The 24,397-nt window shown below is 57.4% G+C and overlaps 1 protein-coding gene across 2 annotated transcripts; it reads right to left on the bottom strand.

Moving 5' to 3' along the window:
• Positions 1-3,784: 3,784 nt before the first annotated feature.
• ABHD17A (abhydrolase domain containing 17A) lies at positions 3,785-12,342 on the bottom strand. Of its 2 annotated transcripts, XM_003914601.4 has the most exons (5): positions 12,158-12,342; positions 8,000-8,569; positions 6,692-6,886; positions 4,320-4,499; positions 3,785-4,236 (listed from the first exon to the last, which is right to left on the bottom strand). In XM_003914601.4, the coding sequence occupies exons 2-5, from the start codon at positions 8,329-8,331 to the stop codon at positions 4,011-4,013; spliced, it is 933 nt and encodes a 310-aa protein (XP_003914650.1). In that variant the 5' UTR covers positions 8,332-8,569; positions 12,158-12,342; the 3' UTR covers positions 3,785-4,010. The 2 variants fall into 2 exon arrangements, with proteins under 2 accessions (XP_003914650.1, XP_017807555.1); XM_017952066.3 differs by lacking the exon at positions 12,158-12,342 and having other exon boundaries at positions 8,000-12,129.
• Positions 12,343-24,397: the final 12,055 nt, after the last annotated feature.

Here is a 24,397-nt window from a genome sequence, read left to right as displayed (position 1 = left end):
ACCCCTCCCAGGGCTCCGGGTAACCAGACTGGGCCTAGGCCACAGCGTCACCTGGCTGTTGTCTGTTCCGGCACCCAGGGGCCCGCCCTGGGGTGTACCAGGTGCAGGTGACACAGGGTGGACCAGAGATTCAGCCCCCAGGCGCCTACCCGGGAGAAGGCTGCTGCCGAGCTCCAACAAGTGTGTCCTGGAAAATACACAAAATGGAGAACGGGAAGTTGGCTCTGCTCCCAGGTGGCCTGGCCCTGGGCCATACCAAGTGGGAGGTGGGGAGAGCATGCGTCCTGGAACAGAGCGCTGGCCTTCCCTGTCACCGCCCTTGCGGGGTCCTCCCGGGTCCCAAGAGCAGGGGGTGGTGGGGAGAGGTCGAGGGTAGAAGTTGGCCTGAGAGCCTGCAGCCTGAAGGCCCGGACTCAGTTTACCCCATGTGAGGGGGGCAGGCTGAGGGAACACAGACACGTACGCTGCAGGCGTCTGGGAGCACTACCGAAACCTCGGCTCCGAGTTCGCAGCAGCTTGAGAATGGGGCTGCCTGAAACCAAGGTCAGCATCGCCCACAGGGAATATCCACAGCCCGCACGGCGGGAGGGGTGGCCCCAAATACAGAGATTTCCAAAATCCTCTTCACCACAGTGTCGTGTGGAACTCGTACCACGTGGATCAGCTGAAGTTGTCAACTATTTTAAGATGAGAATTTTATCTCAGTTTGAGCTATAAATCTAAGAATCTAAGCAATCTCAACGTTTTCAAAGAAGATCACCACGGTGGGAGAACCAGATAAACTTGCCTGCTGTTCAGGAGAAAAAAAGAAATGTGCAAAATAATGCAGGCAGGTGGGGCCTCCAGACAGTGGGTCATAAAGACAATGGGGTTCTGGAAAACTGGGATAAGAGTCTAGAGACAGACCCGAATCCACTTGCCATAAAGACAGCACTTCAGTGGGGAAAAGAATGCTTTTTTGGGAAATAAAGTTGGGACTATTTGGGGAAAAAAGTTTTGCTTCCTACCTTACTTCTTACCAGGAATACTTTCTTTTTTTTTTTTTTTGAGACAGAGTCTCGCTCTGTCACACAGGCTGGAGTGCGGTGGCGCGATCTCTGCTCACTGCAAGCTCTGCCTCCCGGGTTCTCCTGCCTCAGCCTCCCGAGTAACTGGGACTACAGGTGCCCGCCACCACGCCCGGCCAATTTTTTGTATTTTTAGTAAAGACAGGGTTCTACCGTGTTAGCCAGGATGGTCTCGATCTCCTGACCTCGTGATCCGCCCACCTCAGCCTCCCAAAGTGCTGCGATTACAGGCGTGAGCCACTGTGCCCAGCCTTACCAGGAATATTTTCTAAAATTAGATGTAAACATTTAAATATATGAGGGGGAAAAAGAAAACAACACTACATTTCCAGAAGAAAACCTCAAATGTTTTATAATCTTACAGAGGAGAAGATATTCCTGAGATGACACCAAAAGTGCAGGAGCCGTAAAGGGAAAAAAACTAATGACCAGTAACAATTTTAGATGCCTGGCTTATAGAAAAAAATACACACAAAGTCAAAGACCTAATGACAGATAGAAAAAACAAACACTTCTACTAGACAAAAGGTGAATTTCCTTAATCTGTGAAGTGCACCTAGAAACCACCACCATCCACCCAACACAAAAATGAGCCAAAAAGATAAAATACAAATGGCTTTTAAATAGTCAAACGTTTATAATAAATATATTTTCCAATCTCGAAATGATTATCAGTGGTAACAATCATCAACGTAAAATAGACGTGACAGGAGCATTACGATGTTTCATTATACTTACAGGAAATACAACTAAAGCTACAGTGAAACACTATCTCACGCCTACCAGGTCTACAAAATCCAGCTTGGGCAAGGTGTCGCTGGCCCCCTCTTACATGCTGGTGGGGGAGGGCAATTTGGTACCACCCCTTTAGGGGCCTAAATAAAGCCCCTAGCACTTCTGCACCAAGGAATTTAGCCTAAGAAAATAGTCCGACTTGGGCAAAAAAGGGTTTGTACAAGGAATAGTCAAGTTAGCATTGTCCGTTATAAAAGTAAAGACCCTAAATTTCCACAGGAAAGGGGATAAATTCTGGAGCTATAAAACTCCGTTTTCGTGTTAATCCCACCTGTATCTGAACGTATGGGCGCCCCCTAAGCTACATTAAGTATAAGGACCCCAAGTAAAGAAACTGACCTTTTGCAGAAACGCATGTACATGTTCCTGCATAGACTTTCTCTGTTGACACGTAAGAAACGGGTTTCTCTCTGCCCCAGGGGAGAAGAACTGGGCCTCGGAGGTTAGGACTGGGAAAAACACATCAAGTCTTCACCAAACACCCTTTCAGGCTCCTTGAATTTTCTACCCTGTGCACCTGAACACACTTTTGTTCTCTTGCAAGCAGTTGCTTTGCACTGGCGGCAATGAGGACACGGCGGAGTCCCAGCTCGCAGGGAGCTTAGGTTCTGACGGCATCAGAAGACAACACGCTCTGGACGAGCGCAACGCCCAAGGGTCAGCGGCAGCAGCGAGCAGGGGGCACGGGATGCGGGGAGGCTCTTCGGAAGGCATGAAAGTCAGACGTGTTCCGAAACGTGAGCCGCGCTGGGGGGCGCGGCGCACGACCGGGGACAGAAGGAGGCCACTGCGGTCGCAAAGTCTAGGCCGTGCAAAGGCCCCGTGGGCAGCCAGGAGCCCAGGCATTCCCTGCTCTAGCGAGGTTTCCTTCCGAACGTCCGGTCGCACCGCTTCCCATGGAACGGCGGGCGCTGCCCCACAGCACCGACCCCGCGGCGGCCTCCACGCGCCCACGAGGAACTCTAGGCCGAGGGAAGGCGTGGGAGGGGCCGGAAACGGGCAGGGCCGAAGCGGACGGGTCCCTGGCTGGGTCCCAGCAGCCGTCACTTACCACCGAGACCGCCTCTTGGTCCACAGCCTGACGCCAGCCACCGCCGCCATCTCTACTTCCGCACGCGCGCCGCCACTTCCGCTTCCGTCAGTGCTGCGGCCCCGCAGGTGACGCGGCGCCCTTCTCTCGCCCAGGCTGAAGCACCGCCCTCTCTTAAAGGAGCCGCGGACTAGAGCTACTTGGAGGCAGCTTGGGGTCCCGGCCTCGCCACCGCCTGGTCGCGCGACACAGGCTGAACCCTGCCCAATCGTAAGGTGGACGACAGGCCACCGGTTCCCGAGTCCTCCCAGTCCTAGGGCTTCTGCCCTAGAGGTCGTAGGAACTCTTCTCGTGACCCCAGCTCCAGGGTCGGCTCCCTCTTCCAGAGGAGACCCTTGGGGCCCAAGCACCTGCCACCGCCCTCTGCTGGACCCCAGCTTCGCCATCTACAAAGGAAGCGGCCTGCTTGCCCGAGCTCTGGGGTCCGTCAAGCGCGGCACCTCAGGACCCAGAGTGCCCTGTCCTGGCCTCTCTGCAGTACGACTGATGGGAAGCTGTCGAGGGGGTGGTCCCGCGATGACAGCAGGGCCCCCACGCCTGGCGTCCTCATCGCGCCCACCCAGCAGAGCTCACCAGCCTCCGCAGGAGGTAGGCAGGGGTCCTGGGCTCAAATGCTGCCCCGACCCATCACCACCCAGGCAACCAGCTCCCTAAGGGCCCCCCGGACTAGACCGAGACCCACCCCGCCTCCACAGAGGATAAAACTCATACGGGGGTCCGTGCCAATCTTTCCTGGGGACTCAGGGGCGAAACCTGGGAACCCCGGCCCCCTTTCGAGCCCGCTGAGCCCTCGAGAGAGTGAGCAGAGCCATGAAAGGAAGGAGAGCAGTCCTAAAATTTTAAATCTTTAATTTCCGTTTTCACGTATTTTCTTCTTGCTTCCAAAAGGAAAGGAGTGCGTAGCTCTGTTGCCTGTACATCGTCCACGGCCCCTGGGTCGGGGCGGGGTCCCCTGGGCCGCCCGGGGGTCCACATGCAGCCCCTGGGGGGCCGGCGCGGGGTGAGGTCCAGGGGCCGCCTTATTGCTGAGGTCCGGCCGGTTGGGGCCCCGGCCGCCGCTAGGCGCGCTGGCTGGGCAGCTCCTGGGAGATGAAGCGGCGCAGGCGCTCCAGGTACTGGCTGTAGAGCTCGATGTCGTTGTGCCCGGCGCCCTCCACCCACAGCGGCTCCACGGCCTTGGGGCAGCGCTCGTAGAGGGCCAGCCCGTGCGAGAAGTCGATCACCTCGTCCTCCGTGCCGTGGATGATGAGCACGGGCGACGTGATCTTGGACACCTTCTCGATGCTGCGGGACGGGCGTGGGGCGGGTGAGACCTCACGCCCAGTCCGGGCCCCGCCCCGCCCCCGTCCCAGCCCCGGCCCGCTCACTTGGGGAAGGCGTCGAAGCAGTAGGTCTTCTTGGTGTCGGGGAAGGCGACGCGCATGCCCGAGGTGAGCGGTGAGTGCAGCACCACCGCGGCGCACTCGTAGCGCGAGGCCAGGTCCACGGTGGGCACCGTGCCGATGCTCTGCCCGTACAGGATGATGCTGTCCGGGCTGATGCCGTACCTGGCGGCGCCGGAGCAGGGTCAGCCGCGGCCTCCGACGCGCGCGCACCCTTCCCGCCGGCGGGCGTCCCCGGGCCCAGCTCCGGATGCGACCCTCCAGTCTCCCCGCTCAGCCAAGTCAGTGGGTCAGGCCCACGCTCCACACCAGTCCCGAGGGCCTCCCCCAGCCCCCAATCACCGCAGTGGTGGGCGGAGCCAGCGGCCCCGCCCCATTCCCTGGCGCTGCCATTCACTGGCGTTTCCTCGCCAGGATCTGCAGGGATCCCGCCTACGGAGTGACCCTGGGGCTGGGGTAGGGGAGGCCCTGGCGCCTCTCCTCCTCCTGGTCACCCCTAGGCGCACACTGGGAAGTGTGTGCCCCCCATATCCTGAATGTTTCACGCTTTCCTGCCCGGGTTAGAAAGCCGTTCCTAGTGCACTGGCCCGGACAGGGGATACTCTTCCTCCCTGCAGCCCTTGCCCACCCCCTTGGCCATGAGGAATTCAGGCAGCTGTGTCCCCAGATGTCTCCACCCAATTTTGGACTCTGAGAGTCCCCACACCCAGTGAGGTGCCAGTGCAACCCAGGTCAGCATCAAGGGTGGTGGCTGCGGGGGTGGCACCTCTGCCCACCAGCACCTTCCCTTGGGAGTGGACAAGTCCTCGGCCACCTCAGCACCACCAGCTCCCACCCAGGGCCACCCCCACCCCCAGGTCACTGGTGTGCGGCCCCTGGCCCAGCTGATCCAGCACCAGTTCCAAGGCCTCCTCGTGCCCAGTCCCAACCATGCGGGACCCGCCTGCCACCCTGCCCATGCCGGGACCCCACAACTCTCCCCCCAACACGCTCCAGGCTCTGATTCCAGGCAGCTGCCCTCCTGCGAGGCAGGAGCATGGGCAGGTGTGCGTCCCGTCTGCCTGGCATTCGGACTCCACCAGCAAGCCTGTCCCTGTCCCTGGCCTGGAACCCCAGTCTCCTGGCAGTACTCCAGCTCAGCACTCACCCATGCCCCAAAGGGTGCTGCCTGACTTGTGCCTGCGGCCCCAGCTCTGCTCCAGCCTCCCTGGCCTGCTCCCTAGCAGCCATGGCCAGTAGTGTGCTGAGTCAGCCCAGCCGTCACCTGCTCCACGCAGGAGACCCCAGCTGCCACCTGGATGTCACCACTCAAACAACAGAACACATCCCCAGTGGAGGCCCTGGGCACACTCTGGCCTCCCCCTCACAGCTCTGGGCCTAAGTTCCTGCAGGACAAAGCGGCAGCAGGACAGATGGCCCAGCAGACAGAGCTTAGAGCTGGCCATGGCAGGTGTGACTCTGCCAGCGCCCCGGGCAGTAGACAGGAGGGGCCGAGGAAGCCGCATGAAGCGGTGGTCGGTGTCAGTGCCTCACACTGCCGGGAGGCCCCCAGAGCCAGGGTGGTGCCAGGGTACCCAGCTCCCAGGCCCACAGCAGGGACTGCCCGGGATATCGCCAAGGCAATGAGGACCCCACCTCCCCAGGGCCTCTGACTTCTCAGAGCTGCGCCTGGTCCCTGCGGGAGCGGGTCAGACCAGTGGGCTGGGCAGGGCCAGGACGAGACAGCCCCAGTGGGCAGTGAGCAGGAAAGGCCTCCAGAGGCCCACCCGGGTCTCCTCATCCAAAGCAGCACCAGCCCGGGCAGTGTTCAAACACCGGTGAAGAGCCCAGGCAAGCGCAGGGCTGGGGACCTGGATAGCCAGGAGGGCTGGATCTGGAATCAAGGCTGGCCCAGACCTTGACCCTGCCTTGGGACGGCCGAGCCCCACAGCCACAGGGCCTGATGGGCCAGGCCTCGGGACCTGGATGCAGCAGCCTCGCCGCACCTGGCCCCAAGTGCTGCCTCAGCCGATGGGCTCCCAGCCACATGTGCAGACCCCCAAACACCACGAACCCCTCCCGCCAGGTGGCATCCACGCCCCTGTGACAAGCTCACCCCCTTCCCATCTTCAGGCCAGGGGCTCCCAGGAAGCCTGGCTCCACAGGCCAGGGTGTGGGAGGACCGCCTGGCCACACCTCGGCCACGTGGAGGCGGCACCCACACACCCGAGCTCGCCTGTCTGGCTCTCTGGCCCTGTGCGTCCACTGTGGCTCCCCTGCTGCAGGGCCACCCACCTTCCTCCCAGGGAAGCCCGCCCTCCCGGCCCAGTCCCCTCTCGCGTGTGCCCAGGCTGAGCTGCCTCCAGGGCTGCCCTCACCTGGTGCGCAGGGCCTGCCAGGCGGCGTCAATGTCAGCATAGAGGTTCCTCTCGGACGGCCTGCCCGAGCTGGCACCATAGCCGGAGTAGTCATAGGAGAAGATGTTGCAATGGAGGCGGGAGCCCAGGCCAATGTAGAAGCTGCTCATCTGGCCCAGGTCCACAGCGTTGCCGTGCGAGAAGAGGACCGTGTACCTGGGGCAGGCCGGGAAGGGCCGTTCACATCCTCATTCCCAGCGCCCAGCTGCAGGGCAGGAGGACGCGTACTGACAGCCCACCCCGGTGGCCAGCCATGCCCAGCGCCTTGTTTACTCCCCTCCCAAGGGGGCCCGAAGCCAGCGAATGGACAGGGGAGGCTACGACAGCACAGCTCCATCTCCGGGGGGTCCCCATGGGGAGAGAACAGGAGAGCCGGCAGGGGTACAAGCAGCCTGGGCTGCAGAGAGGCCAGCCAGGGAGCCTCAGGACTCCCATCTGTGAAGCGGGACACTGGGACCATTGGTCACATCCTCTCTCTGGGCAGACGCGCAGTGTGTGCCCGGATGCTGCAGGTCTCGCTGCCCTGGAGCCCTTCCTCCTGGAAGGGCCGGGACCCCCGGGGATGGAGCACACAGGCCCACCTTTCAGGACCTTCCCAGGGAAGACCGTGCTGCTGCTGGCAGGGCTATCTGCCCTCCCCTCATAGAATGGTGCCCTCACTGTTGGGAACAACTGGACCCCACCCCTGCCCCCAACAAGCAAATGCGCCCAATCCCTGCTCACATTCACGCAGCCCCTCCTGCCCCGCCACCCTGCCCAAGCCCCGAGGCCGTGCTGCAAGGCCTGTCTGCTTCCCAGCACGGGAGCTGCCCCAGGTGGTGCCAGGAGCAGGCGGCCAGGCTGGCCCTACCATGGACTGCTTCCTCCAGTTCCCCCAGGACCCTGCCCAGCCCAGCCAGAAGGTAAAGGCTCGCCCTCTGGACTCAGATCTGGTCAGAACCCCACCTGGCAAGGTGGATGTAGGTCAGGGCGGCCCCTGTGCCCCACCCCAGCAGGCAACCACCAGGGGCTGGGTCGCTGGAGTCGCCCGGCCTGCCCAACTATGCCAGCTGGGGATGGCCTCCCTGAGCCTGGTATCCTTGTCTGCGAGAGGAAATCGCTGGAGGGATGAGGCCAGCCCGGCCGGGGACACCACCCATGCCAGCTGGATGGCCCTTCACAGCAGGCTCAGGCCCTCTGGGGCACCACCAACCACACCAAGCACCCGGGGCAGAAACGGGAGCCCCAAGAACAGGGTGACCCAGCCCGGGCGCGGCCACAGCTGCTTACCTGGCACCAGGCACGCAGCGAACATACATGCAGGAGACACGGTTGCCGCGGGCGCTCTTGGTGGGGAAGACCTCGATGGTGTCCAGCTCGCGCTGGCTGTACTGGAAGTCGGCACGCTCCGTCAGGTGCAGCTTCCAGCGCCCGGGTGCACCCGAGGAGGCCCGCAGGGTCCCCAAGGGGGCGGCCCCGGCCCCACCAGGCCCTGACTCGGGTTCAGGCACCAGGGAGTAGGTGGCCTCCGGCGGCAGGAAGGCGAGCTTGGCAGCGATGCGGCCGGGGCAGGGCGGGCAGCAGAAGAGGCAGCAGAGCTCACTCAGCGACAGCCCGTTCATGGCGGGCGCCGCCCGGGCCGGGCCTCCACCAGGGCCCCCGCCAACAACGCCACCCGGCCTGGCCCAGCAGGGGAGGGGTGGGGGTGCTCCGAGTTGCGGGCAGGGGGGAGGGCACCCCCCCAGCTACCGCCCCAGACAGGAGCCCCGTTAGGAGGCCAGGGCCCAGCCCCATCGCGGTCCAAGCCGAGCCCCAGGGAGCCTCGCGACCACAGGTCTCCATGTCGTGCCGTGGGAAGCCCTGCGGGGAACAGTGGCATGTGGGGTCCTTTGGGGGTGCCACGGTCCAGCTGGGCACCCCCGGTAGGTGGGGCATCCACCCGTGCCAGGGGGCGGCATGGGCCCGGGGCCTGTCCATCCCATCCCCTCAGCCCTCCCTGCGGCCTGTCAGGCACTGCACCCTACAGCTCAGAGAACCCCAATTCAGCCTCCTCTCCACGGGATGAAGGACCCCCCACCCTCCCTCAGCTGGCGATCACCACCTCTTGCCATGTGAGCACAGCCTGGGCATGCAGGGCACGCAGGGGATATGACCCCAGCCCCACCCACCCCCCAAACGTGGGCTCCAGCACCAGGGAAACCCCATGCACCAGGACTCGGTCCGCACTGCTGCCCACTCCCTCCCCAGCCCATCTCTGCCACCCTACGGGTGATGGGCCGCTGAAGCAAGGACAGAGCTCGGACTCAAGGGACCGACGAGGGACCTGAACAGGCCCCGCTACGTGAGCGCGCACAGGGGCCAGGCCCCACCGGCCTGCGATGTCTGGAGACAGAGGAAATACAACAAACAAAGGCTCTAGAAACAAAGGCAGGATACATCCCAGGCTCCCAGGGCCCTGAGAGCGGCGACAATGGCTCTTCTCTGTGCTGGGGCCAGGCCTGCTGAGGGGCAGGGGAGGCGGGCTGGGGTCAGGGGGTCCTTCTCCAGAGCTGATTTAGGGTTCCGTGACCTTGGGCAAGTCACTTGCCCTCCTGAGGCCTCAGTGTTCTCATCTATAGGCGCAGACACCACATACCCCACAGGAAGTCAAGTGAGGTGGGAGGGGAGCGAAGGCGCCTGATTCAGAGTGGAAACTCGGACCTTCTTCCTTGCTGCAGAACATCATGAAACGCATTAAGTTGACAACAGCTAAGTTGCTAAAGCAAGCACAATAGTGTAAGGAGCTGCCAACAGACAGACGTGAAGAAAACACAAAGGTCTGAGGCGTCTATCTACCGACCACGCTTCTCCTTCAGACGGGAGCGAGGAGGGAGACATGCTCACAACTCAATTTCAGCAGCAGAACACCCTGGAACGCTGGGCTTTTTGGTCACAGCACGAGAAAACCGTGGGGCCAGGAAGATGAGGCTCAAAGGCAGATGTGGACACCGATGGACACGCAGGCGGCTGCAGGCGCCACAGACACGGCTCGTGGGGACACCCTCACCACCAAGGAGCAGCCTCAGGCCCAGAAACACACCTGCTCCCTCAAGACCTGTGTGAGACTCACACGTGCCCGTGAGCCGGCCTCACGGGCACACAAGGAGGAGAGGAGAGAGCTCTGAAAGCCAGGGTGGGGCAAGGATGGCATCACAGCGTCCCCCAGACTCCCAGGCGGGAGGCAAATCTCACAGGCAAGCACTTCTCAGGGGGGAGGCAGACTGTCATGCTGGTTCTGCTTCTCAGATGGAGGCAAATCTTCCCCCCGGGGACACCTGTCAATGTCTGGAGACAGTTTTGGGTGTCGCCACTGGGGACTGGGTGGAGGCTGTTTAGCACGCTGCAGTGCCCAGGACAGACCCACCCCAAAGAATGATCAGGCCCAACATCCACAGCATTGAGGTTGATGTCAGCTTTTCAACATATTCTCAAAGAGGTCCGGGCCCTATCAGTGCTGCCCTGCTGGTGCCGGGGGCTTAGAGGGCCCTGCAGTTTAGGTGGCATCATGCAGCTGGGTCCTGAGAGCCCAGTGGGCAGTAGCAGGCCCCTGGAGACCCCAGAGACCAAGGGGCACACCGAGGTGGCCAGGGCCCCATTAACCACGCCAGAAACAAAGATGCTATCCTTGACACCTCCTTCCACCCACCGGATCTGAGCCGGTCCATCACCAGCCCAGTGGCTCTGCCTGTCTCCCATCAGCCACTGCCCGGTCCCCGCCTCCATCACCTTTCACCAGAGCTACAGCAACAGCCTCGCTCCTTGCTGATCACCTGCTCCGGGACATTCTCCCCCAACAGCCAAACAACTGTTCAAGACACAAATGCAATGGTGGCACTTCCTTCTTGGGGTGTCCTGGGGGCCTCCCATTATTCTCTGGATAGAGATCAAAGTCCTCCCCACAGACTGCCAGGTCTGCATTCCGGCTCAGGCCAACCTCTCCAGACTCACTCATCTCACACCCTGCCACCCCTGGCTCTCCTAAGACAAGCCACATTGCTCCTTCCTGCCTCTGCTCCCCTGCCGGGAACTCCCTTCCCCAACCTCACTAAATAGCCCTGCCCATCCCAACCACCCTTTGCACCTTGCTGCCAACAACGCTCTCAGAGTCCTCAAAGCTGGGACAGGACCCCTCATACGCTCTTTCCACAGCTTGTATTTTTCACACATTCGGCCAGATCTCCCCCCACCCCCAAACCAGAAACTCCATGAGAGCAGGACCATGACCTGCCACTCACTAAAGGAATGGGCAGGTGGTAAGCAGCAAAGAATTAGGGAGGAAACACAGGAGGAAAAGAATCCCCAAGGTCCGACAGCTTTGACAGGGAAGGGAAAGTCTAGTCTTCTCTCCTCTCCAGCCACAGGTACCTGGAACCTCCCTAGTGTCATTAATGGGCATGGACAGCGCAGTGCAAACCCGGACGCTTCACTGACTGAGCACACACCCTTGACACCCTGAATCCCACCAATTCCGTTCCCAAGCACATAACTGGGCACCCCTCTGCGAGCTAGAGGTGTTCTGAGGACCAGTAAGCAACCAAGCAGTCAAAATACTGGAAGATGACCTACATATGGGAGACGATGACGGCACCTCACTCAACCAGTCAGGGTGGGAATCCCGCCTGGGGGGAGGTGCGGCCATATCACAGGGCAGATAAACGGGCCAGGTGACAGGGGATGGGACAGAGGGACAAGCAGGGGCAAAACCTCAGAGGTGACAGAGCAGACTCCTGGCTAGAGCAGACCCTGGGAGGAAAAAGTGAGCAGATGGGTCCCAAGAGAGAGTCTGGGACGGGTGAGGTCGCGCCCCCGAGAGCCCTGCTGCGGAGTTTGCACTTCATCTTGGGAGAAATGGCGGGGCCACGGAGAAGTCCCGAGCAGTGGATGGACAACACAGGAGAAGGGCTGCATCCCAGAGAACGGACGCGAGCGGAGGCCGGGAAGCCTGCCCAGGAGTCAAGGCGGCAGGAAGACGCCTGACAAGAGAAACAGCAACTGGGAGCTGCTTGGGAAGCGGGGCTCGGCAGGGCCCCTGGGAGCTGCCAGGGGGGCCCAGAGGACGAAGCGGTTGTAGGGCTGGGGGCAGTTTCGGGGTAAAAGAACGGAGTCCACGGCTCGGAAGGGCGATCCCCGAAGGCAGGGGCCGCGTCCGCAGGAGGGTGGGAGCGCAACCCACGTCGGAGAGCTGAATGGATGGGGACAGGGCTTTCCCAATCACAGACGCTCACCCGCGGTCCCTGCCCCTGCTCCGGGCTCCTCGGGCAGGACCCGCGGCAGCCCTGGGACTGCAGGGGAATCGGGGGCGTCCAACTGGGCTGCCAGGCCCTCGCGGCCCGGCCAGGGTCCCCAAACGGCCGCGGCCGGGACCGAGGCCACCCCGCGCGGCCGCGCCCGCCCCTGCCCGGCACTCACCACCTCGGCCCGCGCCCCGGGGCCCCAGGGCCGCGCTCCATGGCTCCCGGCCGTCCGCCCGTGCGTCCGTCGGTCCCTCCGCGCCCCGGCCCGGCCTCCTGCGCCGCCACCGCCGCAGCTCCCCCGCGGGCGGAAGTGAGCCTCGTTCTCGCCACCGCCCCGGAAGTGACGCGCAGGAGAGCGCGAGGGGCTGCAGGAACAGAGCGACCGCGGGACTAGCGTTCCGGGGGCGGGGCCTGGTCTCAGGGGGCGGGGCTGATAGATCGACGGGCGTGGTCTGCTGGTCTGTGGGCGGAGCCAAACTCAGGTTTCATTCACTTGGGGACTCGGAATAGCTTGAGGCCAATGAAATTCTCGCCTGGAAAACAAAATTTATAGGGACGCCAAAAAAACTCAGACATCAACATTTAGAAATGTTTTAAAATATTTTTATTTCTGAGACGGAGTCTCGCTCTGTCGCCCAGGCTGGAGTACAATGGTGCAATCTGAGCTCACTGCAACCTCTGCCTCCTGGGTTCAACCAATTCTCCTGCCTCAGCCTCCCGAGTAGCTGGGATTACGGATTCCCGCCACCACGCCCGGCTAATTTTTGTATTTTTAGTAGAGAGGAGGTTTCCCCATATTGGCCAGTCTGGCCTCCAACTCCTGACCCCAGGTGATCCTCCCGCCTCAGCCTCCCAAAGTGCTGGGATCACAGGCGTGAGCCACGCGCCCGGCATCTTTTTTTTCAACATGGAGTCCACTGTGTCACCCAGACTGGAGTGCAGGGGTGCCATCCTAGCTCACTGCAGCCTCGTCCTCCCAGGATCAAGTGAACCTCCCACTTCAGCCTCCTGAGTAGCTAGGACTACAGGCACAAGCCACCATGCCCAGCTTATTTAAAGCCTTTATATATTGCTCATCAGCAATTCTTTTGCATGAGTTTTTAAAATATTACATTAGGCCGGGCACAGTGGCTCATGCCTGTAATCCCAGCACTTTGGGAGGCTGAGGCAGGTGGATCACCTGAAGTCAGGAGTTTGAGACCAGCCTGACCAACATGGTGAAACCCTGTCTCTACTAAAAATACAAATATTAGCGGGGCATGGTGGTGTGCACCTGTAGTCCCAGCTAGTCCGGAGGCTGAGGCAGGAGAATCACTTGAACCCAGGAGGCGAAGGTTTCAGCGAACTGAGATCATGCCACTGCACTCTAGCCCAGGTGACACAGCAAGAAGACTCTGTCTCAAAAAAATAAATAAATAACATTATGATCACTCCACTGCATTCCAGCCTGGGCAAGAGAGCAAGATCCTATCTCTTTAAAAAAATTGCATTATGGCCTGGGCACAGTTGCTCACGCCTATAATCCCAGCACTTTGGGAGGCCGAGGCAGGCGGATCACAAAGTCAGCAGATCGAGACCATCCTGGCTAACACAGTGAAACCGTGTCTCTACTAAAAATACAAAAATCAGCCGTGCGTGGTGGCGGGTGCCTGTAGTCCCAGCTACTCGGGAGGCTGAGGCAGGAGAATGGTGTGAACCTGGGAGGCAGAGCTTGAAGTGAGGTGAGATAGCGCCACTGCACTCCAGCCTGGGCGACAGAGCAAGACTCTGTCTCAAAAAACAAAAAAAAATTGCATTATGGCAGGGCCTGGTGGCTCACGCCTATAATCTCAGCACTTCGGGAGAACGAGGCAGGCAGATCACCTGAAGTTAGGAATTCGAGAGACCAGCCTGGCCAACATGGTGAAATACCGTCTCTACTAAAAATACAAAAATTAGCCGGCTGTTGTGGCGTGCACCTGTAATGTCAGCTACTCCACACCACTGCACTCCAGCCTGAGCGACAGAGCAAGACTCCATCTCAAAAAAAGAAAAGAAAATGGAAGAAGGTTACTGGAGAATCTCAGAGCGTGGTCGGGGCAGGCATTTCTAAGGAGGTGACAGGGACAGGGACAAAAAGGGCTGCAGACACCAAAAGGGCCCAGCCTGGAAGTGTGAGTATGAATTGGTGGGAAGCCTAGCTTTTCAGGCCTTCGCCCTCTTGCACGTGCCTTTCCCCCAGCTTTCGTGCCTTTTCCAGCTCAAAATGCTTCTCCAGCCTGCAGGTAGCTGCAGCCCCAGCTCCATCTCAGGGACTGTGATCTTAGCTCCACTGTGCTGAGATAAGCCTGAGGTTCTTGGGCCAATCCTGCCCCCAGGGCCTCATACCTCAAATTCAGGACAGAGCTGCCAGGGAAGGATTCAGGCTCCAAAGACTGGAGACTTAGAGACAGCCCAGGGTTTCTTTGCCTCATTTTCTTTCTTTCTTCTTCTTTTTTTTTTTTTTTTTTTGTTGTTGTTGTTGTTTTGAGACAGAATCTTATTCTGTCACCCAGGCTGGAGTACAATGGCATGATCTCAGCTCACTGCAACCTCCACCTCCCAGATTCAAGCAATTATTCTGCCTCAGCCTCCCAAGTAGCTGGGATAACAGGCACCCGCCACCGCACCCAGCTAATTTTTGTACTTTTAGTAGAGATGGCGTTTCACCATGTTGGCCAGGTTGGTCTCGAACTCCTGACCTCAAGTGATCTGCCAGCCTCGGCCTCCTGAAGTGCTGGGATTACAGGCGTGCACCACCACACCTGGCTGCTTTGCCTCATTTTCTGATTTTCCGTTGTTGTTGGACCTCTGGCTCTGCCCAGGACTCAGTTGCCTGGGTCTCCCTGGGACTGTCAAGAGCTACCCCAGCGTCCCCCTGCCTCTGCTGTCTCCCGCGAGACTCCCAGCCTCCGCTGAGGTTCTCCTGAGGTCCAAAGGTCAAAACAAATCCAGGCTTCTTCCTAGGTCCTTGTAATTCCTTTTTTTTTTTTTTTTTTTTTTGAGACGGACTGGCCGCCTAGGGAGCTGGAATGCAGTGGCCAGATCTCGCTCACTGTAAAGCCCCATTCCTTCTGATGCCATTCTGCCTCAGCTCTCCTGAGTAGTTGGGAGTGAGGCCTCGCCACTGCCTCAGCTAGTTTTTTGTATTTTAGTAGAGATGGAGTTTCACTGTGTTAACCAGGATGGTCTCAATCTCCTGACCTCGCGGATCCGCCTGCCCTCGGCCTCCCAAAGTGCTGGGATTACAGGCTTGAGCTTTCACTGTGCCCGCCCCTTTGTGAATTCTTTTTCAGCATCAGGGGCCTGAAGAGGCCTGTCCCCAGCCCCCTTCCCCTCCCAATCCCTGCAGCCCCTTCCCCGCTGTGAGCCAGGCAGGACCAGGCTGGACCGCAACACAGAGCCCAGCTCCCCTGTAACGACAGCCCCAACAGGGACACAGGGAGACACCATCCAAGGGGAGGAGGATAAGTGCCCACAGAGTGGCCCACCAATCCAAGGCCACTGGTAAAAGGTAAACGACGCTGTAAACACACTCCAAACGCCTTAGAAGGACACCCATCCCTTCCTTCCCTCCTCCCTGAGAGACTCTTTGTGGTCAAGCCTCTGTCCCAGTCGTCCCAGAAATAGTGGGTGCCGTGGCTCATGTCTGTAACCCCAGCATTTTGGGAGGCCGAGGGAGGATTCCCAGCCAGGAGGCCACCGCAGCCTGGCCAAGCTAGCCCCATCTCTACTAAAATACAAAAATTATCTGGGCCGGCTGTATTCGCTTGTAATCCCAGCACTTTGGGAGGCCGAGGCGGCTGGGATCATTAAGAACAGAGATCGAGACCACGGTGAAACCAATGCCTCTACTAAAAATACAAAAACTAGCCGGGCACGGTGGCGGCGCCTGTAGTCCCAGCTACTCGGGAGGCTGAGGCAGGAGAATGGAACCCAGGAGGCGGAACTTGCAGTGAGCTGGAGATCTGGCCACTGCACTCCAGCCTGGGCGACAGAGCGACCACCAAAAAAAAAAAAAAAAAAAATTATCTGGGCATGGTGGCAGACACCTGTGATCCCAGCTACTCTGGAGCCTGAGGGTGGTGAGCAGAATCACTCAACCCAGGCTGCACCACCAGATTTTAATAGGGACAAAAATAAAAATGAGGCCAGGCACAGAGGTTCACGCCTGTAATCCCAGCACTTTGAGAGGCCGAGCTGGGTAGATCACTTGAGGTCAGGAGTTCATGACCAGGCTGGTCCACATGGGGAAACCCCATTTCTACTAAAAATACAAAAATTAGCTGGGCTTTGTGGTTCAAGCTGGTAATCTCAGCTACTTGGGAGGGTGAAGCAGGAGAATCGCTTGAGCCTGGGAGGCAGAGGTCTCAGTGAGCCGGTGATCGCTGGCCATTGCACTCCAGCCTGGGCGACAGAACAAGCACCTAGCCTCAGAAAAATAAAAATAAAGGCCGGGCGCCGGGTGGCTCACGCCTAAAATCCCAGCACTTTGGGGAGGCCGAGGCGGAAGGATCACAAGGTCAGGGAGATCAAGACCACGGTGAAACCCCGCCTCTACTAAAAATACAAAAATTAGCCGGGCGCCGGGGTTGTGGGCTGTAGTCCCAGCTTACTCGGGAGGCTGAGGCAGGAGAACATGGAACCCGGGAGGCTGAGCTTGCAGTGAGCTGAGATCCGCCACTGCACTCCAGCCTGAGCTGGCTAGAGCTGGTGACCTCGCCTCAAAAAAAAAAATAAAATAAATAACAATAAATAAAAATAAAAATAGCCAAAATGGACTGGGCGCCGTGGCTCAAGCCTTTCGTAATCCTAGCACTTGGGAGGCCGAGCGGCGGATCACGAGGTCAGAGATCGAGACCATCCTGGCTAACACAGTGGAAACCCCTGCCTACTAAAAAATACAAAAAACTAGCCAGGTGAGGTGGCGGCGCCTGTAGTCCCAGCTACTCGGGAGGCTGAGGCAGGAGAATGAGACCTCGGGAGGCGGAGCTGCAGTGAGCTGGAGATCCAGCCACCAAGGCCCAGCCTGGGCGACAGAGCCAGACTCCGCCTCAAAAATAAAATAAAAATAAATAAATAAATCAATAAATATGAAAAAAATCACATTGAAAATGGAGGGAGCCACTCGTCCCTCTTCCCCTTCATGGTCTGCCCCAGCCATGCTGGCCTGAACAGGAGGGCTCCTGCCTCAGGGCCTTTGCAGGCACTATGCCTCCTGCCTGGAGTGCCCTTCCCCAGATCGCCCCATGGCTTCCTCTTCCAGCGTCCTTTGACTCTACGAGAAGGCCACAACCTTCAAGAGCTCCTGCTAACCACCCCAGCTAAATCCCAACCACATACACACACCTCTACCCCATTACCTCTGTCGCGTGCCTCTGTTTATTTCTACCACAATACTCACCACTCACAGATTCTCTCTTTTTTTTTTCTTTTTGAGACAGAGTCTCACTCTGTTACACAGGCTGGAGTGCAGTGGCTCGAGCTTGGCCCACAGCAGCCTCCACCTCCCAGGTTCAAGTGATTCTCCTGCCTCAGCCTCCTGAGTAGCTGGGATCAAAGGTGTGCCCCACCACATCCAGCTAATTTTTGTAATTTTTGTAGAGATGGGATTTCATCATGTAGGCCTGGTTGGTCTCAAACTCTCAGGCTCAAGCAATCCTCCTGCCTTGGCCTTTCAAAGTGCTAAGATTACAGGCGTGAGCCACCATGCCTGGCAATTGTTGGGTTTTGTTTTATTTTTTGAGACGAAGTTTCGCTCTTGTTGCCCAGGCCACAGTGCAACGGTGCGATCCCGGCTCACTGCAACCTCTGCCTCCCGGGTTCAAGCGATTCTCTTGCCTCAGCCTCCCAAGTAGCTGGGACTACAGGCACCCGCCACCATGCTCAGCTAATTTTGTATTTTTAGTAGAGACAGGGTTTTACCATGTTGGTCAGGCTGGTTTCGAACTCCTGATGTCAGGTGATCCACCCGCCTCGGCCTCCCAAAGTGGTGGGATTACAGGGGTGAGCCACCGCATCTGCCCAGTTGTTGAGTTTTTTAAAAAATAGCTTTATTTATGTTTATAGGGAATACATCTGCAAGATGTGATGATTAGTCTTTTTTGAGATGTCTCTTATTGTCCACAGACAGAGAGCAGTGGTGCAGTCTCGCTCACTGCAACCTCCTCGCCTTCTGGCTCAAGCTGCATTCTCCTGCCTCAGCCTCCCAAGTCGCTGGGATTACAGGCTCGCCACCACTCTACCCCAGGTAATTTTCTTGTGTTTTAGTAGAGATGTTTCACTCCATGTTGATCAGGCTGGTCTCAAACAGCTGACCTCGTGATCCACCTGCCTCGGTGTCCCAAAGTGCTGGGATTACAGGAATGAGCCACCGCGCCTGGCCCTTTTTTTTTTTTTTTTTTTAAACTGGTAGTCTCACTTGGTCACCCAGGCTGGAGCAGAGTGCAGTGGCCCTATCTCGGCTCACTGAAACCTCTGCCTCCCGGGTTCAAAAGATTCTCTACAGGCACCCGCCACCACACCCATCAAAAAAAATTTTTTTTTTTTTGAGATGGAGTCTCACTCTGTCACCCAGGCCAGAGTGCAGTGGCACAATCTCGGCTTACTGCAACCTCTGCCTCCTGGGTTCACGCCATTCTCCTGCCTCAGCCTCCTGAGCAGCTGGAACTACAGGCGCCGCCACCTCGCCCGGCTAGTATTTTTTTTGTATTTTTAGTAGAATCGGCGTTTTACCGTGTTAGCCAGGCTGGTCTCAATCTCCTGACCTCATGATCCACCCGCCTTGGTCTCCCAAAGTACTGGGATTACAGGCGTGAGCCACCGCGCCCGGCCATAATTTTTGCGTTTTTAGTAGAGACAGGGTTTCACCATGTTGGCCAGGCTGATCTAGAACTCCTGACCTCCAGTGATGTAGCCCTCTTGGCCTCCCAAAGTGCTGAGATGACAGGTGTGACCCACCGCACCTGGCCTAAAATGAGATTTTTTTTTTTTTTTCTTTTTTGAGACAAAGTCTCGCTCTGTCACCCAGGCTGGAGTGCAGTGGCGTGAGCTCGGCTCACTGCAAGCTCTGCCTCCCGGGCTAAAACTAGATTTCTAAATAAGCTTTGTGATTAAATATGAATATTTATACTTTTCAGCATATACTTACAAGAATGGGCCTGGGCACAGTGGCTCATACCTGTACTTCCAGCACTTTGAGAGGCCGAGGCGGGCAGATCACGAGGTCAGGAGTTTGAGACCAGCCTGGCCAAGATCGTGAAACCCCATCTCTACTAAAAATACAAAAACTAGGTGGGCATGGTGGTGTGCACCTGTAGACCCAGCTACTCAGGAGGCTGAGGCAGGAGAATCACTTGAACCCAGGAAGCGGAGGCTGCAGTGAGCCGAGATTGCGCCAATGCACTCCAGCCTGGGTGACAGAAAGAGACTCCGTCTGAAAAAAGTAATGGAAAACAGGGATTTCCATAGATATTTGCACACCCATGTCGGTAGCACCTTGATTCCCAACAGCCACAAGGTAGAAGCAGTCCCAGTGGCTATCGACAGATGACTGGGTGAACACAGCATGGCCTGTACACACACTGGAACACGAGGCAGCCATGAAAAGGAGCGAGGATCTGACTCAGGCCACAATGCGGATGCACTTTGAGGACGTTACACTCGGCGGGAGGTGCCGGACACAAAAGGACACATCTTGTGTGATCCACTCCTAGGAGGTCCCTCGAGTCTGCAGATTCACAGAGACACAAAGTAGGATGGAGGCTGCCAGAGGCTGGGGAGGGGAATGGGGAGTGAGCGTTTCATGGGGACTGAGGTTCAGTTTGCAAAGATAAGAGAGTTCTGGAGGTGATGGTGGCGATGGTCGCACAACCGTGTGAATGAGTTTAATACCGCTGAACTGCGCACTTAAAATGGTTAAGATGATCAACTTTATATTATGCATATTTTACCACAACCAAATAAATCGATGTTCATAAAACCATGGAGTTAGACGAGGGCTTTGGTCCGCGCCAGCTTTGCAGGCAGAGGCCTGAGGGGTCCTCTGGGGGCCCACACTCAGACAAACCTAGGCGTGATATAATGCTCTGTGGTCGTTGTCTTAAAATTCCTAAAAATTGGCCGGGCGCGGTGGCTCAAGCCTGTAATCCTAGCACTTTGGGAGGCCGAGACGGGTGGATCACAAGGTCAGGAGATCGAGACCATCCTGGCTAACACGGTGAAACCCCGTCTCTACTAAAAAGTACAAAAAACTAGCCGGGCGAGGTGGCGAGCGCCTGTAGTCCCAGCTACTCGGGAGGCTGAGCCAGGAGAATGGCGTAAACCCAGGAGGCGGAGCTTGCAGTGAGCAGAGATCCGGCCACTGCACTCCAGCCTGGGTGACAGAGCGAGACTCCGTCTCAAAAAAAAAAAAAAAAAAAAAATTCCTAAAAATTGGCCGGGTGCGGTGGCTCACGCCTGTAATCCCAGCACTTTGGGAGGTCCAAGCCGGTGGATCAGCTGAGGTCAGGAGTTGGAGACCAGCCTGATCAACATGGTGAAATCCCATCTCTACTGAAAAAACAAAAATTAGTGGCCAGGCGAGGTGGCTCAAGCCTGTAATCCCAGCACTTTGGGAGGCCGAGACGGGAGGATCACGAAGTCAGGAGATTGAGACCATCCTGGCTAACACGATGAAACCCCGTCTCTACTAAACAAATACAAAAAACTAGCTGGGCGAGGTGGCGGCGCCTGTAGTCCCAGCTACTCGGGAGGCTGAGGCAGGAGAATGGTGTAAACCCAGGAGGCGGAGCTTGCAGTGAGCTGAGATCTGGCCACTGCACTCCAGCCTGGGCCACAGAGCCAGACTCTGTCTCAAAAAAAAAGGCCGGGCGCCGTGGCTCAAGCCTGTAATCCCAGCACTTTGGGAGGCCGAGACAGGCTTAATCACAAGGTCAGGAGATCGAGACCACTTCTGGCTAACCCGCAACCCTGCCTCTTCAAAAGCATAAAACCAGCCACAGGTATGGAGCCTGTAGTCCCAGCTACTCGGGAGGCTGAGGCAGGAGAATGGCGCAACCCGGGGAGGCGGAGCTTGGTGAGCTGAGATCCGGCCACTGCACTCCAACCTGGGCACAGGATGACTCCGCCTCAAAAAAAAAAAAAAAAAAAATTAGCTGGGCGTGGTGGCGCATGCCTGTAGAACCAACTACTTGGGAAGCTGAGGCAGGAGAATTGCTTGAACTCAGGAGGCAGAGAGGCTGCAGTGAGCTGGAGAGACTGCCACCAAGATTCCAGCCTGGGTGACAGAGCAAGACTCTGTCTCTCAATTAAAAAAAAAAAAAAAAAAAAGTCCGGGCCGGCTCACACCTGTAATCCCAGCACTCTGGGAGGCTGCCAAGGCAGGTGGATCACCTGGGAGGTCGGGAGACAATGGAGAAACCCCATCTCTACTAAAATACAAAATTAGCCAAGCGTGGTGGCACATGCCGGTAATCCCAGCTACTTGGGAGGCTGAGTCAGAAGAATTGCTTGAACCCGGGAGGCAGAGGTTGTGGTGAGCCGAGACAGCACCATTGCACTCCAGCCTGGGCAACAAGAGTGAAAAAAAACTGTCTCAGAAAAAAAAAAAAAAAAATTCCTAAAAATTTTTAAACAAGGGGCCCTGTATTGTCATTCTGAGCTCGGCCTCAAAGATTCCGCAGCCAGGCTTGTTTTGGGGCCTCCTTCCAGGGTCAGGGACGTTGGGCCTGTGGAGGGACACCCCTCCCAAAAGGGGACAGAGTGCGACCCGCTCAGGAAGTGGGTTCCTGACACGACAAGGAAGGAAGTTGGGGGGGTCATATTAAAATAGCATCACCCACCCCCCGGTCAGAGGTGCGGGGAAAGGGCAGGGCCAGGACAGCAGACCCTCCCAGTGACCTTCCCTGCAGGCACCCAGCCCCGTCCCCTCGAGGCAACCAGACTCAGCACCCTCTGCTCCCACTAGCCCAACAGGAATTGGGTTTATTTAACTTATTTATTTATTTTCTTTTTCTTTTGAGACGGAGTCTCACTCTGTCACCCAGGCTGGAGTGCAGGGGCGCGATCTCGGCTCACTGCAACCTCCACCGCCTGGGTTCAAGCCACTCTCTGCCCTTCAGCCTCTCGGCGAGTAGCTGGGATTACAGGTGCACACCACCACTGCTGGCTAATTTTTGTATTTTAGTAGAGATGGGGTTTCACCCCATATTGGCCAGTCTGGTCTCAACCCTGACCTGAAGGATGCACCACTTCGCCTCCCAAAGTGCTGGGATTATGGTGCTTGAGCCACCGTGCCCAGCCTTTTTTTATATATTTTTTTTATTTTTATTTTTTTTTGAGACGGAGTCTCACAGGTGTCTCCCAGGTTGAGGCAGTGGCTGATCTCCTCACTGCAAGCTCCGGCCTCCCAGGTTCACGCTTATCTCCTCCCGCTTCCCTCAGCCTCCCAAGTAGCTGAGATCACAGGCTTTTCCCACCACGCCTCGGGTTTTTGTATTTTTAGTAGAGACGGGGTTTCACCTCCATGTTAGCCAGGATAGTTCAATCTCCTGGATTCCTCAAGTGATCCACCACGCCTCCCAAAGTGCTGCTGGATTACAGGCTTGAGCCAATCACAACCGCCTTTTTTAGACATAGTCTTGCGCTTCGCCCAGCTGCGCAGTGGCTAACTTCGCTCACTGCCACCTCCGCTCAAGAGGTTCGTTTATTTCTCCCGTTCAGTCTCCAAGTAGCTGGGATTATGGTGCCCGCCACCACCGCCAATTTCTTGTATTTTCAGTAGAGACAAGATTTTCACTAAGGTGGCCAGGTTGATCTCAAACCCAGACTAGATCCGCCAGTTCAGTGCTGATTATGGTTTTCACGCCCGACCATAACTGCTTCTTAAAGAGAAATAAGGCCGGGCGCGGTGGCTCAAGCCTGTCATCCCAGCACTTTGGGAGGCCGAGATGGGCGGATCACGAGGTCAGGAGATCGAGACCATCCTGGCTAACACGGTGAAACCCCGTCTCTACTAAGAAATACAAAAAATAGCTGGGCGAGGTGGCAGCGCCTGTAGTCCCAGCTACTCGGGAGGCTGAGGCCGGAGAATGGCGTGAACCCGGGAGGCGGAGCTTGGAGTGAGCTGAGATCCGGCCACTGCACTCCAGCCTGGGCGACAGCGCGAGACTCCGTCTCATTTTTTTTTTTTTTTTTTTTTTTTTTTTTTTTTTTTTTTTTTTTTTTGGCCCACCCTCAGGACGTCATTTGAACCTAATAATCTCTTTTAAAAGTCCTGTCTCTGGGGGGAGGGCCAAGCACAGTGGTTCAAGCCTGTAATCCAAATACTTTGAGAGGCCAAGGCAGGAGGATCACTGGTACCCAGGAGTTTCAGACTAGTGTGGGCAACATAGCGAGACCCCATCTCTACAGAAAAAAATTATTTTGTTTAGCCAGGGTGTCGGGACACATGCCTGTGGTCTGAGCTACTCTGGAGCCCAATGTGGGAGGATCACTTGAGCCCAGGAGTTTGAGGCTGTGATGAACCGTGATCAGCTCCCATTGCACTCCAGCCTGGGCCACAGAGAGAGACTTCCTATCTCCAGGCCGAGTGCCTTGGGTCACGCCTATAATCCCAGCAGTCTGGCAGGCAGGGCAGGAGGATCACGTGAGCCTAGGAGTTCAAGACCAGCCTGGGCAACTAAGAGAGACAGAGGTCTCTTTTTTTGGCAGAGACAGAGGTCTCTTTTTTTTTTTTTTTTTTTGAGGTGGAGTCTGGCACTGTCACCCAGGCTGGAATGCATTGGCATAATCTCAGCTCACTGCAACCTCTGCCTCCCGGGTTCACACGATTCTCCTGCCTCAGCCTCCCAAGTAGCTGGGACTACAGGGGCCCGCCTCCACGCCCGGCTAGTTTTTTTGTATGTTTAGTAGAGACGGGGTTTCATCGTGTTCGCCAGGATGGTCTCGATCTCCTGACCTCATGATCCACCTGCCTCGGCCTCCCAAAGTGCTGGGATTACAGGTGTGAGCCACCGCGCCCAGTCCACAGACTCCGTTTCTGACCCCAGTGTTAGCACAGAGCTTTTTATGCTGATCAGGGAGTGTGATTGTTCTCTGTTGCCAGCCCTGTCTCCCGCCCACCCCAGTCCAGTGTGGTGGGTGTGGACCTTCTGGGAAAGGGTGTAAACACGTGCTTCTAACATCCAGCCAGAAGCCCCATGACTGGGGCGCAGCTGCCTTTGGTCGGTAGGTGGCAACCGTGTCCGCTTGCTCTTGGGAGGGTCCAGGAGGCTGGTGCAGGGCTCCCAGGAGAGGCAGGGGCGATCTTACTTACCTTGCCAGGATAACAGCAATAAGGGCTGCCCACATGCATGCTGGACAATAGGGATACCACAGAGAACGAAAGTCCAGCCCA

Source organism: Papio anubis, chromosome 20 (genome assembly GCF_008728515.1).
Source record: "Papio anubis isolate 15944 chromosome 20, Panubis1.0, whole genome shotgun sequence".
Taxonomy (NCBI): Eukaryota; Metazoa; Chordata; class Mammalia; order Primates; family Cercopithecidae; genus Papio; species Papio anubis.
The sequence above is the reverse complement of the archived record's forward strand: the minus strand, read 5'-3'. Positions and strand labels throughout refer to the sequence as shown.

Coding starts and splice junctions, on each gene's coding strand:
- ABHD17A (XM_003914601.4), bottom strand. CDS start 8,331: ATGAACGGGCTGTCGCTGAGTGAGCTCTGCTGCCTCTTCTGCTGCCCG. Junction 4,500..6,691: donor TGGCAGGCCCTGCGCACCAG/GTGAGGGCAGCC, acceptor CGGCGCCGCCAG/GTACGGCATCAGCCCGGACA. Junction 4,237..4,319: donor TGCTTCGACGCCTTCCCCAA/GTGAGCGGGCCG, acceptor CCCGTCCCGCAG/CATCGAGAAGGTGTCCAAGA.